Here is a 14,747-nt window from a genome sequence, read left to right as displayed (position 1 = left end):
CTAGTCCACATTCCCATTCCTATCCAAGTCCTTTGCAGTAGATGGGCTCAGCACTACCCACAGGGGATTTGGGAAATGTGGTTAGGTATAGCTCTGCTTTCTCCTGAGAATGAAGAAAAGGCACATTTTTGTCTCATTTTTAAATCTTATGTATCTGAAAAAAAGGCTGGCACTATTCATACAACAAAAAGGCATGATTTAGGCTCTCTCCTTTGGAGAAGTTTTCTACCTGAATTGATTTAGGCCAACGGTTCACACCTTGCGGCAGTTCTGGCCCCCAGGAAACATCTGGCAGTGTCTTGAGACATTTTTGGTTGTCCTGCCTTCGAGAGTGGAGACGTACTACCCACAGCTAGTGGGCAGAGCCTAAGGATGCCACTAAACACCCTACAATACACAGGACAGCTTCCCACAACAAAGAATTATCCAGCCTAAAATGTCAATTTTTTTTTTTTGGCTGCACTGTGCACCTTGCGGTATCTCAGTTCACTGACCAGGGATCAAACCTGGGCCCACAGCAGTGAAAATGCGGAGTCCTAACCACTGGACTTCCAGGGAATTCCCTAAAATGTCAATATTGAAGGGTTTGAAAAACCCTGACTTACGTTAAAGTTAGCTGAGGAATTTTATGGGCAAATGAAGAGGCTAAGGATGTGAACAGGCTGCATTCCCACATCCCTTTTCCTAAACACTTTATAGAGTACTGAGCCCACCTATATAGTTGACCTTTGAACAACGCAGGGGTTAGAGGTGCTGACCCTCTACATATTCGAAAATCCGCCTGTAAGTTATAGTCAGCGCTCCATATATGCAGTTTCTCCATACAGCAGTTCCTTTGTGTAAGTGGTTCCACATCCGAGGATCCAACCAACTGCCGATCGTGTAGTACTATAGTATTTACTATTGAAAAAATCCACACATATGTGGACCCAAGCAGTTCAAACCCATGTTGTTCCAGGGTCAACTGTATATAGGTATGTACAGATAGAACCTCATCTATATACTGTGCTTTTGAGAAGCATTCTACCACTGTTTTTCAGTTATTTAACTAAGTACAACATTTATATGAAGAGTTCCTTTTACACTTTAGACAAATGACTGGTGGGTAAAAGAGAGAACTCCTTGGCCTATATGCCTTAAGACTTACAGCTTAATGTACAGAAATTATACTCCCTTTCTCCAAATAGATTTAATTAAAACCCCCAGTTCAACCAGGGTTAAGAAAATTCATAACCATCACTGTAAGACAACTGACATTCACAAATTTTTACTTGCAATAATTAATTAATTAATCTCCTCAGAAGGACAACCCTTCTGAAGTAAATTATGGCAAGATTAAATAGGAGTATTGTAACTTATTTACTTATATACTGAGTTCTTTCAAAAATACTTTGAAGTGTCATTATATGAAAGTAAAAATACCTGTATACTAAAAAGTTTGGCTGCTCCTTTGTTCTTTCAATTAATCCAAGATTTCATTTAGAGCCTCAACCTTACTTCAATAACTATCTTCCAAAGTTCTTGTTTTCAAGGATTAGACCAGGCCTTAAATAAAGCTTGAATTTTTGTTTTATGAAAGTCATAATTACACTATCATCTCAAATGGCCTTTCTATGAGTTGTGGTATTTAAACCTGAGATACATAGAGAGAACACCATATGATGAATGAAGGCAGAAGGAAATTAAGATACTTTCAAAGATAAGTTCTTCAATGTTTTACCATATTTGATAGCAGCTTTTTTATTGGTTACAAAACCTAAGCCCATATACAAAATTAGGAACACATTTAGATGCCTCTTTTGAAAGAATGTTTTAGTCTTTTTTAACCGAGTTAAAAAAAAATAAAAACAATGCAATTTTTCAACACTGTTTTGAAAACTTAAAAGTGCAGCAATATACTTAGTTTCCTTTACCTACGAAATTTTGCATTTCCATTTCCAAACTGATAAGGTCACAACAAATTGGATCAAGCCAATGCATACGTTAAGTCTGCACTACTTGATGCTAATGTTCACTTATGTTAGTTTGCACTTAAAACACAAGAGGAAATAGGAATCGGCACAGTAGAGGCCCAATTTAATCTTAATGTGTGCAAAATTTAAAAGGTAACTGTCAGTAAGTATGGAGAGTCCAGAAGAAAGTAAACTGGAAGGGGTACAATTCACAATATTGAGAAGATTTGGACTTCAAGGGTTTCACCGAAGTTTGTGACCTTAATTAGCTTTGACTTTGTTATTCCTACTTTTAGTGAACACCACACAGTTTCAAAAATTTAGACTACTGAACAGGATGCAGTTACCATATGAAGCTTTAACTCAAAATTTGGATAAAGAAAAAAAGGCACAATGAACTTCAACTCAATTTTATGTGCACAAGAGTTGAAAAATCTGAGCCACCTTAAAGAGAAAATTGATTCTAAAATTTATAAAACCTATAAATAATCAGAGGCCAAACCACTATATTAAAACAGATTCTCTAGCAAGTAAAAATCTTGCAGTTTAAACATACTCTTGTATCCACTTTAGATACAAGACAAAACTCACTCTTTAAAGTGGCTCCACCTTGGCAGATACATATATTTGTAATGAATGCACACCTGCTATGTGTTGTTTATCAGTGAAAACACCCCCGCTGATTCACAAAGCTCTGATGGCATCTGTCTCATCTTCATCACAGTAAATACACACCCCCCCCCCATCGGATAACTAAATTAGTTTAGATTTTCTATCCCTTCACATCAATTCATTGGGAAATTATACCCAGTAAACAATAGCAATAAAACCATTCCTGTGACAGCACAAATTATTCAGTTTAAAAAATTTCAAATTCTTTCATGAATAGCTGGGTCAGACAATTTACCAAAAGCAATGACTTTACATAGTAATACCAGATTTTGCAGAATTACTTAAAGATCACTGCAAATCAGGTTTATGTTAAATAACTGCAGATTATTCCTCTATGCAGATCCTTATCTGAATCTTTTTATATGTGAATATGCTTTTAGAGTAGGATCTGAATGAACTTTCCAATAATCAACGAATGAAGTTTTATGATACTTCTAAATAGTTGTTGTTTTGTTGCCAACCACATTATCAAAAGCACTGGTTACTAAGAAAAAATATTTTAAGACTAAATTACAGTAAACATGAAAGCTCCACAGTTTAAACCCAATATAAATCAACCATACCCAATTATCAATTTAAAACAAAAAATATTAACTCCTGAAAGCTGAAAGCAAGATTTTCTTTTTTAATATCACCAATGGGTACTTCAGAATTTTATGGTTTTGTTTTTATTTTTTTCTTTATAGTCAGGGACTCTTGCTTTCAACTTAAACAGAAGTTCAAGTCCGTAACAGGTTGCAGCTCAGGTAAAATACCATGCACAGCATTTGATTACTTCAAAACAGCAGGAACACACAGGCTGAAGTGAGTGGTCAAATAGGGCTTGCTGTTCTCAAAAATTAGGTATAATGGCGAAAGCATTACCATCCATAGCTAAAGTTCTTCCTCCAACCCTGGCTTCTGAGGCAGATAATAAACACATCAATTACTGGTAGATGAAGTACAGTTTTTTAAAACTTATCTGTTTAATCAATAACCAAGTTTCTTTTTTTTAAGTTACTTTTTGTTTGTGTCAGTTCCACCAATGAAAATCATTTGGCTTGTACTTTAAAATCTATTCTTCCACATAAAGAGTATGAAAATATGTTTGTGGAGGACAATGATGGAGGCTCAGATCAGACTGCACCTCTTTAAAGTCTTCCAACATGTGTATGTGTCATACCAAAGTGTCTTGATCCATAGCGCACCATTTTCCAAAGGAATATCAAGTGGGCAGCTGACATGCCACCACTACAGAATATTCTAAACTGGAGACTGCGGTTGTCAGCGTGTGGCACCAGGGAACAGGGAGAAATAGGGTAGTTGAGATTGTTAAGGAGAATTCTAAAACAGTTTAGGAAATCATGCATATGCATTTACAGTCCATGTGGATAGTGACTTTTGGCAACTGCAAAGTGACTGAGACATGGCTTGCTTTAGAAGCATCAAAACAAAGAGGCATGTATGTTTTGGAGCCTTTTGTACTTGTTGTTCTTGTCATTTGGTAGCCATCTGGTGGTGCTTCATATTGAATGTGGGAAAGATGCTGCACTCAATTGAACTTAAAAATTAAATTCTTTTGTTTGAAGGTTGGCTGTTGGGTCAAAGTTGTAAGTACCTCCTTGTGTTGCTTCAGGAATGAGGCTAGGATCTTCATCAATCTATAATAAACAAGAAAAAAAATCTTTATTATGTTAAGATACTACACATTACAGTGTAAGCGGAATTGATTTACTTCTTAGGAGAGAATTCCATATGAATGTTTTTGTCACCTAAAAAATATTTTAAGTAAATCAACAATGCTATTAAGAAATCTAACAATTAAAAATTGAACACACATTTAAAAATTGCCCCATGCTTTAGTTCCTGTATCTGTAGATTTACTCTACCTATCTGAACATACATCATTTCTATAATTACCATTTCTTCCCATTTAACAAACCACAAAAGCAACAAGGTGACAGAAATACAGTATAAATTTAGTCATGGAAAACTCTTAGAAAACTTACTTTATGTATAGATTTTAATGTACACGTAGACATATCATACTTTAATACATACTTACATCATCACCAGAGAAATACTGATCTATGATTTCAAATGCTAATTTATATATGTCTTCATTTTCATGCTGCTGTAAAACTTCAATTTTCTCCAAACCTGATAAAAATAAAATAGTCAAAATAATTAGGTACATACTAATAAAAACTGTGCTCATTGTAATCATGGAAAATCCTAAAGAACTCAGAACACCCTCCCACCACCCTCCAAAGATGACAATTCATCTAAAATACAGATAAAACCCTGAGCTGCTCTGGTTAGAGGGCCAGCATCCCACTAATTTCTTCCTCTTTAGAAGCCCTAGAGGTATCCTGGTCCCTGAGGCAGGCAGCTTAAAAAACATCTAAATACCCCATTTGACAGATGAGGAAGCTGTGGCACAGAGATGTAAAGGGATTTATTTCAGGTTACATGGCAAGTTAGCGACAGAACTAGAACCAAGATCTCTGCCACCCCCCACCCCAGGACTCCTTTAATATAATCATACTGTTGCACACAGTAATTTTTATCCTTCTCTTTGTTTTCCAAATGTTACTTAATGATTGATATAAATATAAGGTAAAGCTTTAAATTTTGAAGTAAATTTCTTTTTTTTTTTTTTTGGCCGCATCATGGGGCATGTGGAACTTCCCCAACCAGGGATCGAACCCATGACCCCTGCAGTGTAAGCACAGTGTCTTAACCACTGGACCACCAGGGAAGTCCCTGAAATAATTTCTTTAAAAAAAAAAAAAAAATGAACAGGGTGCTTATGTCCTATAGCTACAGTGAATCTGGGAAATATTTTTTCAGAAAGGTAACTATAGATTGCCTTTATTTATATTCCCAATATATTTACTCCATGTATCATGTACATAAGTCTATTAAATCCTTAGTAATAAATATTCTTCCTTGAAATGTCTTTTTAGCTAAGTTATTTTGAAATAGTTTCAGTTTTTATATAGTAATATTCAAACCAGAAAAATGGGAAAATCGGTGTCAAAGATAATGCATGTAGAGTACCTTATAAAATCATAAAATGCTAAGTAAATATATATCTTAATTATAAGTATTTATCTCATAGACAGAAGCAACTATCTTGATAAAAAGCTGGAGTAACAAGTTCAAACTCTCTGGGTTAAGTTGTTCTGAACCAGACTACAATGTTCATTTCAAATTATTTAAAAAGTAAAACATCTTAAAACAAAATAAACAGTGAAGTAACAGTAGTACAGTAAGAAAATCTGGCTTTTAATTATGCTCCTATCACTAACTACTTCCCTGACCATGGACAAAACTCCTTAACATCTCCAGAATATTTTCTTCTTGTTATTAAGAAAATACTTCCAGTCTGAACATTCTATGATGCTATCACATTTGTTTTCTCTTAAAAAAATAAACTCGGTAGTATAATCGAACAAATTAGTCAACAAAACGTATAAAATAAAACATGACATTAAGATAAGTTAATTTAAGGTTTGAGCAATTTAGTACACATTGAACAGGCACCTTTAAAAACAGAATTTTAAAATATATGCTTCATATGTCATTACCAGAGAAAATAATGATATAGTATTTCAAATCACAGTTCTTTCTTATTAAAATTTCAAAGTAATTTCTGTAGTAATAACCCTAGCATGGAGTTCTAGCAATCATAAGACTGAAACAAGATATCTAGATGACTGTGAAATCATTAACCTTTTCCATAACCTATTCCAATATATGGAATAATATTTCACAAAGTGAGGTCCACAGAATCACATGATAATAGGTATAATATGAAAACAAGTGTTTTACTGTCAAGGAGTTTGAGAAATGCCGAATTAAACAAAGCCTGTAAGTTTCTCTATTATAGTGGTTTTCAGAGCTTTTAATTTGCTCTTATGCAATGTGACTTCAGGAGGAGTATTTGTGTTTCCTGAAAAGCATTGTCAATCTCTAGGAATGTTATGGCATGACTTTCACAACCGGTTGTTTTCTGGAAAATCTTCTTGGACTACTAATATAGCAAACAAAGAATAGCAACATCCTCGGATGATGTTAATATTAATAACAATATATCCTAAGTTTTCTTTCTAATTAGCTGTCTGTAAAGGGACTAATGTTTCAGAGTTCCAGTGCTCAACTATTTTTCTTTAATCAACCCTCTTACCTCCGCATTCTTCTATTATTTCAGCTATTGTGCTTGCTTCATCACCAGCCATTATCAGAATGTTTTTCAGACCATCTAGAACCACCTGAACAACTTGAGAATCTTTTACTGACAGTAAATTACAGAATGGTGGTATTACATTCTGCTGTACAAGGTACTCAACCTAGACAAGAGAAGAGAAGAGATACTCTTATTTATATAATTATCTTTTCCCCCAAAAGAACACAGTACGGGGCTAATAAACAATCAACAACTCCTAAACCTAAGAGAGTAGTATGCTTTCCAGTATTAACAACTATTAACAATTTTTTTCCAAACTCACTTGATCTTTTCTGCCACTTATCGTTAAGTTGCTAATTGCCCAAGCAGCTTCTTTTTGTGTTCCAAAGTCCCCCTGAAGGTTCAAAAAGAAATGTTAAAATGAATTTTTTGGTCAAACAGTCTTGGTTATAATATATTAACAGACACGATGAACTCATAACAATGACTGACCTTGGCAAGTTGATGAATAATCATAGGGATTAATCCAGCATCTATTACAGCTTGAACTTGTTGCTGGTTGCCTGCTGTAATGTTGGAAAGGAACCACACTGCTTCCTATAATTGAACAAAATAAAGGGCAACTTTATTTGAAAAATTGTATCTTTAATGTGTTTATATTTTTATTTTAATGTAGTTTATATATACAGTAACAAGTCACCTCAGCTGCATTAAGGGAAACGCATCTAAGAGTGATTAGGTTATATAGAATCTCCCATTTTAAACATATAAGGAAACTTCTATCCATAATATCTGGACCCATTAACCTAGCATAACCTTCAATAATATAGATACCTAGGACTATACCGGAGGCACTATTTTAGACAATGGTGATATGGCGGTGAAAAAAACAGACAAAAGACTTTATTCGTGGACCTTGTATTTTTTGTGCATGAGCTCCCTCTAAAAGACAGATGATAGAAATAAATAGAAGACGGACTTTCCTAATACTTTGTGTTAAAACTACTTCTAAGAAAGCTGAATTATTTTATTGTAAAAATATTTACTTGCAGGGACTTCCCTGGTGGTCCAGTGGTAAAGAATCTGCCTTCCAATGCAGGGGACGTGGGTCCGATCCCTGGTCTGGGAAGATCCCAAATGCCATGGGGCAGTAACTAAGCCCACACACCACAACTACTGAGCTTGCGCGCCTCAACGAGAGAGCATGCGTGCCACAAAACTATAGAGCCCACATGCTCTGGAGTCCGCGTGCCACAACTAGACAGAGAAAACCCGCACGCCACAACTAGAGAGAAGCCAGAGCGCCCCAACGGAAGATCCCGCATGCCTCAACAAAGATCCCACGTGCCACAACTAAGACCCAGTGCAGCCAAAAATATAAAGAAAATAAATAATTAAAAAAAAATTTTACTTGCAAGATATATTTACAACTTAAGCTTCTAACTAGTCTAGGATGGTCTATATAACAAATTTTATTGTAACCTTAAATGATTTATGTCACGAACAAATAGGTTTATTATAAGTTTAGTGTCAAATGTGTATCTTCTTCCTCCTCTACAATGAAAAGATTGTAGGAGAGTACCCTGGTGGTCTAGTGATTAGGATTCAGTGCTTTCACTGCCGTGGCCTGGGTTCAATCCCTAGTCAGGAAACTCAGATTCCACATACCACAACTGGGACCCGGAGCAGACAAAATGAATGAATGAATAAATAAATAAATATTAAAAAAGAATCCAACTGTCAAATTATAGTCATGCAACTACATAAATATAATTATGACAAAGAAGAAATGATCAGTTTTGTTATTTGAGGGATAGTGGCATTTCAGGCAGATAAAACTGTATTAAATTAAATGCAAATCAAAATCACGAGACCCCACTTCACAGTACTGGGTGGCTATAATAACAATTAAAAAAAGGAACTGGATCCCTTATAACATTGCTTGTAGGAATGTAAAATGGTGCAGCTCCTATGGAAAAGAGCATGGTGGTTCCTCAAAAACTTGAACATGCAATTACCCTATGACTTGACAATTCTACTCATAGATATATACCCAAAGGAACTAAAAGCAGGGACTCAAACCAATGTTCCTAGCAGCATTACTATTCATAGTAGCCAAAAGGTAGAAACAATCCAAGTATCCATCAACAAATGGACGAATAAACAAAATATGGTATATAGGCATAATGGGATATTTATTCAGCCATAAAAAGGAATGAAGTTCTGATACATGCTCCAACATGGATGAACCTTGAAAACATGCAATGTGAAATAAGCCAGACATGAAGAATGAAGTACTTAAGCACATATTTATCAGTAAGATTGTATCTTAAGCTTAAAATCTTTTTTTAAAAAAAAAACAATTTTAATGATCCTTTAATTTAGGCACTACAGTTTTTCGTTCAATCTCATTTCATAGGGAGATTAAACTATGATCTATTTGTTTATAAAACACACCAGTGGGGCTTCCCTGGTGGCGCAGTGGTTGAGAGTCCGCCTGCCAATGCAGGGGACACGGGTTCGTGCCCCGGCCCGGGAAGATCCCACATGCCGTGGAGCGGCTGGGCCTGTGAGCCATGGCCGCTGAGCCTGCGCTCCGCAATGGGAGAGGCCACAACAGTGAGAGAAAAAAAAAAAAAACACCAGCAAAAAAAAAAAGATACCGGCCACCCAATGGAAAATTTCATATGTACTCTCACCTAGTGGCTACTAATTTGCTACTACTCAATCTATTGAAATAAAAAAAATTGGTTAATATACAAATAATTTTATTCTGTGATGATCATGACAGCACTTAATAGCAAGCAATTAACAACTGAAACAAAATAACTGCAGAGGTGATTTGAAATAATTCTCATCTTTAACTAGAGTGGTTTTGAAGAGAAACACAAGCAAACAGGAATAGAAACAGAAACAAGAAGGCAGTCAAAATTGAGATATACAAAGAGAAAGAAATGCACTGACAAGGCTGTTATACGCCTTACCTTATTTATCTTCTCTTTTGGGTGTGATAAGAGATTTGGGAAGTGTGACAGGACATCGCAGTTGAGAACAACCTGGGTCTGCTCGTCGGTACCTGTCACTATGTTGCCAACCGCTCTGAGTGCTGCTGTCTGGGGTGGGGATAAAATGTTTTCTATAAATTTGTTTATGATGAAACTGATACTATGCTTTTTATAATCCTGAGAAAATGTAAAAATGAAAAGGATGAATGATTAAAATTTACTGCATTCTTACACAAATCATTTCACTGAACTGGAAAGTAGTTTTGAACTTTAAACAACAGTTTTATGAAAACTGGAACTATATAGAAAAATTGTGTGGAAAATAGCTGGAAAAAATATTAAAATAAAAATTGTAAAGGTCCTTTTTTAACAGCTATTTTTACCTACTAGTAAATTGGTACCACAGATTTTAATAAAGGCCTCTAACGGTCACACATTTCTATCTAGAAAGTCACTTTGGCAGAAGTGGGATGAACAGATCTATCAGCCATGTACCCCTAATTAGAGTGAGGAGAAACAAGAGGGAGAGGAGAAAATGCAGTTTGGAAGCTTTTGCAATTATCCAGAGGAAAGAAAATAAATCTTGAACTAAATCAGTGGCTCTAGATACAAGGAGAAAACAGATTTGAAAGCTATATAATAAGGATTGACAGGGTTTTGTAATGGAGGGGAGACAAGAGGAGGAATATCAAGGTTTCTAGCTTGGACTATGCTGTCCACTGAAAGGGGATATAGGAAGAGGAACAGGTTTGTGGGAGAAGATGGTATGTTCATTTCCGTCTGGTTGAAATGACAATGGAGTTCTTAGAGGATATGTCTAAGGACTCAAGGACAATTGGCTACATGAGTCTGCAACTCAGGAAAGAATCCGGATGAGATGAAGATTTAGAAATCAACAAAAGCAGATTCAGTAAAATAGCACAAGAAATATTGAAGAAATGTGCATATAGACAGAACTGAAGCCTGGTTGTACAAGTTAACTGGTTATAGCAAATACAAACTTTACACAAGTAAGAAAAAATGTTTAAGTACTTACTTGAACTTTCACTTCCTGGTGGCTCAGAAGGGGCACAAGAAATGGCACAACCCCTGAATCAATAACCATCTGTATCTGCTCATTACCTCCATCTGTCAGGTATGACAGTGCCCAAACAGTATCCACAAGAATCTTCAGGAAATAAAAAAGAATTACCATTTAATATATTTGTTTGAATGTTTGAGATACATAACACACTTATGGAATGGTGACATAAAAAGTAACTGAATTTTGTTTTCGCTTGATAGCAAAAATATCTGCTAAGCTGATACATCTACTACGTAGTAGATAAAACTCTCTCAATGGCTACCTCAGGCCACTCTTCACAAAAGTGAGACACAGAAGTCTGGGACAACTTCTACCCCAACTTCCATATCTATCTATTAGGCAGATAAATTTAAAAATAGGCAGAAAAGTAATTCTCCCTGCCCCCACAAACTAAATACCCAATAATCACAAGGAAACACTTTATACATGGAATGAGACCAATATATCATGCTGCTTCCAGTTTAGAAGAGCCCAAAGAGATCATTTATCCATATTAGTAGTTTTTAAACATGTTTAGCAATGTAATTTTTCAGACTATTAAAGTAAACATAAAAGAAATGACTTGGCATTTTAACTTTGGGGAAAAAATTAATTATTTGTAAATCTCTTGAAAAATGTCCCAATTGAAGAGCATACAGTATAAACCATGCCTTACACCCATCTAATTTTGCAAATAATAAAAAACAAAAAACAGGCTCAGGTTTGTTGACTCATTCAAAGTCAAAAAGCTTATATGTAGTTTTCCTTGGTGTCTTCACAGAGGAATGTAAGCACAGGCCTGATCTCATGTGAAATCCAGAGATGTTTCCTATTAGAATATTCAAATTAAAGACATTAGTTGCTCTAAAATAACAGCAGCCACCTGAATTCAAATCTCTCCATGTAACCTTCAAAAAAGTATATGGATTAACAAGAGCAAATAAAACCACATATAGCCTGCACCTTCAACAATGCTAGGAGTCTGAGAATCCTACAAATTTCAAATTACCTGTAAGAAGAGAAAAAACTAAATTCTACCTTTTGTCTGGACCTCCTGCCCTAAGGCTATGTGAGACTTCAGAGAAGAGCAGAGTGAAGAGCTTAAAGGTAACATATCCTAGTAAAACGACTCCACTTTAGTGGGGCAGAGACCATGTGGCTCAAAAAGCCTACAAGATTTACTATCTGTCTTCTACAGAAAAATTTGCTGACACCTTTACCAGAGGATGAGCTTCATTCAACTAAGAGATAACCGAAGAAATATTTCACTGTAGATCAAAAACTAACACAAATGTGAAGATAAGAGTGGAAGAATAATTTAAATGTTATATGTTCCAGAAAAACTGAAATATTGCACTTGATAAATGGGAGGACAGAAGGTATGCCTGAGAACTCCATCCATGTATCATCCTACCCCCACAAGGAAAGCCTCCTTGCTGGAAGGTGTCTACAGATGCTGTGTGTGTGAGTGAAGCTTGTCTACTACCAAGTCTGGCAGTAACAGGTAGCAAGATTTAAATAGAAATCAGAGTCTCATAACATAACACTCAAAATGCAGGCTACAGCTGAAAATAACTCATCATATCAAGAACCAGGATCACCTCAACTGAGAAACGAAAAGAAAGTCAAGAGATGCCAACACTGAGATGATGCAGATATTGGAATTATCTGACAGGATTTTAAAGTAACTGTCATTAAACTACTTCAGCACACAATTATGAACACATTTGAAACAAATGAAATATAGTAAGTCTCAGCAAAGAAATAGGAAAAATAAAGAAGAACCAAATGGATTTTAAAACTAATAAACTCAGTAACCAAAATTTAAAACTCACTGGAAGGACTCAATAGTAGAAGGGAAAGAAAAAACAAAATGTACTAACTCAAAGACAGATCAATACAAATCATCCAATTGGGCAAGAAAAAAAAAGACTGCAAAGAATGAACAGAACTTTAGGGAATTGTAGGATGATAACAAAAGATATAATAACATTTATGTCAACAGAGTCCCAGAAAGAGAGGTGAAGCTGAAAAAAATATCTGAAGAAATAATGACGGAAAACTTCCCAAACTGGACAAAAGACACAAACCTAGATTCAAAAATGGGAGAATGAGGTGAGAGAAAAGAGAAAACAGAAATAAGCTCATCACTTGCTGTATGGGTAAAGACAGGAGTCAAAAAATACCATTTAAACCTATCAAACCAGACAGTAAAAAAACAAAAGGCATTATAAAAGGTATAAGTATAAAGGTAACATTAGAACAAAAACAAACATTCCTAAATACCAAAAGAAATTTTTAAAAGAGAGAAGAAAGAACACTAAGTAGAAAATAAAACACACAGAAATTATAACACAAAATAACAGGACAGAATTGAAACCAAACATATCAAACAATATGAAACAGGCTTAACTCACCTGTAACAATAAAAAGATTTTCAAATTGGCTCCTAAAACAAAATCCAAAATTCTATGTTGTATACAAGAGACACACCTAAAACAGTCATTTAAAAAGGCTAAAAGTAAAGGAACAAGCAAAGGTACACCAAGTAAATGATAACAAAGCAGAGACTGCAATCCTGTTAGCAGACCAGTAGAATTCATTCTACAAAGTATTACAAAGAATAAAGAAGGCTACTTTGTAAAGCTATATCCCACAATTTATAATGAATATGTAACTGTTAGAAACATCTATTCACCAAGTAACCCTGTAAATACCACTACAAAGGAGAAAAAGATGCAAGAAAAAAATAAAAATATACTGATAAAAGATTTTTCATACACTGTTGTCAGTATGAGAAGTCAAGTAGATAAAAAGTGAGGATACAGATTTTATAAATATACATCAAAATTTAAACCTGATAACAGATAATAAACTTGCAAATGGAGCACAAAAATATTATTAGGTCCAAAGAAAACATCAATTACATAAAGCAGAAATATTATAAAACTATTACAAGGCAATAAAATTAGATATTAATAAATACCAAAATACCACATGGAAATTTAAGAGCCTTATATTAAACAACTCTTGGATTAAAAAAAAAAACAACAAAACAGAAAAAAAATTTCTAGAAAATTATAATGAAAACACCACATATCAGAATCTATGGGATTTACCTAAAGCAGTGTTCAAAGGCAAGTTCATAGCCTTAAAAATGTATACAACAGAACTTAAAAGAATGAAAATAGATCCCAAATAAAAAGCTAGAGAAAGAACAGAGCAGGGACTTCCCTGGTGGCACAGTGCAGGAGACACGGGTTCAAGCCCTGGGATGGAAAGATCTCACATGCCGCAGAACAACTAAGCCCGTGTGCCACAACTACTGAGCCTGAGCCCTAGAGCCCCCGAGCCACAGCTACTGAGCCTGCAAGCCACAACTACTGAGCCTGCGAGTCACAACTACTGAGGCCCGTGCACCTATAGACTGTGCTCCACAACAAGAGAATTCACTGCAATGAGAAGCCCACACACCACAAGGAAGAGTAGCCCTCCTCACCGCAACTAGAGAAAGCCCGTGCGCAGCAATGAAGACCCAACGCAGCCAAAAATAAATAAATTAAAAAAAAAAAAAAGAACACAGCAAACCAAAAGAAAGCAAAAAGAAACAGTAAATTCAAAAGTAGAAAGTAATGAAGTAAAGAACAGAAAAATCACAGATCTAATTAAAAATCAGAATCCTAGTTCTTTGAAAAAGTTGAAAAAATGTCCTAGTTAACTTAATTAGAGAAGTGGTAGGAGGAGCACAAATGTACAAAATAAGAGATAATGAAGAAAATAACTCTTGAAACAGTAAATTAAAACAAAAAAATCATAAAGAGATTACTTTGCATACTTAAATGCAAGCAAAATTGAAAACCTAGATGAAATGAATAATTTCCTAG

The 14,747-nt window shown here is 35.1% G+C and overlaps 1 protein-coding gene across 4 annotated transcripts in view; it reads right to left on the bottom strand.

The window, feature by feature from the left end:
* Positions 1 to 1,712: 1,712 nt before the first annotated feature.
* The window catches only part of KPNA3 (karyopherin subunit alpha 3), an 88,009-nt gene continuing 74,974 nt past the window's right edge, over positions 1,713 to 14,747 (bottom strand). For all 4 annotated transcript variants that reach the window (XM_032611295.1, XM_032611293.1, XM_032611294.1 and 1 more), the window contains 7 exons: positions 10,837 to 10,968; positions 9,780 to 9,908; positions 7,288 to 7,392; positions 7,118 to 7,189; positions 6,796 to 6,958; positions 4,669 to 4,763; positions 1,713 to 4,264 (listed from right to left, as the gene is read on the bottom strand). In XM_032611295.1, the coding sequence (XP_032467186.1) occupies positions 4,166 to 4,264; positions 4,669 to 4,763; positions 6,796 to 6,958; positions 7,118 to 7,189; positions 7,288 to 7,392; positions 9,780 to 9,908; positions 10,837 to 10,968 (795 nt within the window). In that variant the 3' untranslated portion in view covers positions 1,713 to 4,165. The remainder of the gene's footprint in view (positions 4,265 to 4,668; positions 4,764 to 6,795; positions 6,959 to 7,117; positions 7,190 to 7,287; positions 7,393 to 9,779; positions 9,909 to 10,836; positions 10,969 to 14,747) is intronic.

This window comes from Phocoena sinus, chromosome 18 (assembly GCF_008692025.1).
Source record: "Phocoena sinus isolate mPhoSin1 chromosome 18, mPhoSin1.pri, whole genome shotgun sequence".
Taxonomy (NCBI): Eukaryota; Metazoa; Chordata; class Mammalia; order Artiodactyla; family Phocoenidae; genus Phocoena; species Phocoena sinus.
This window is presented reverse-complemented; position numbering and strand designations above follow the sequence as displayed.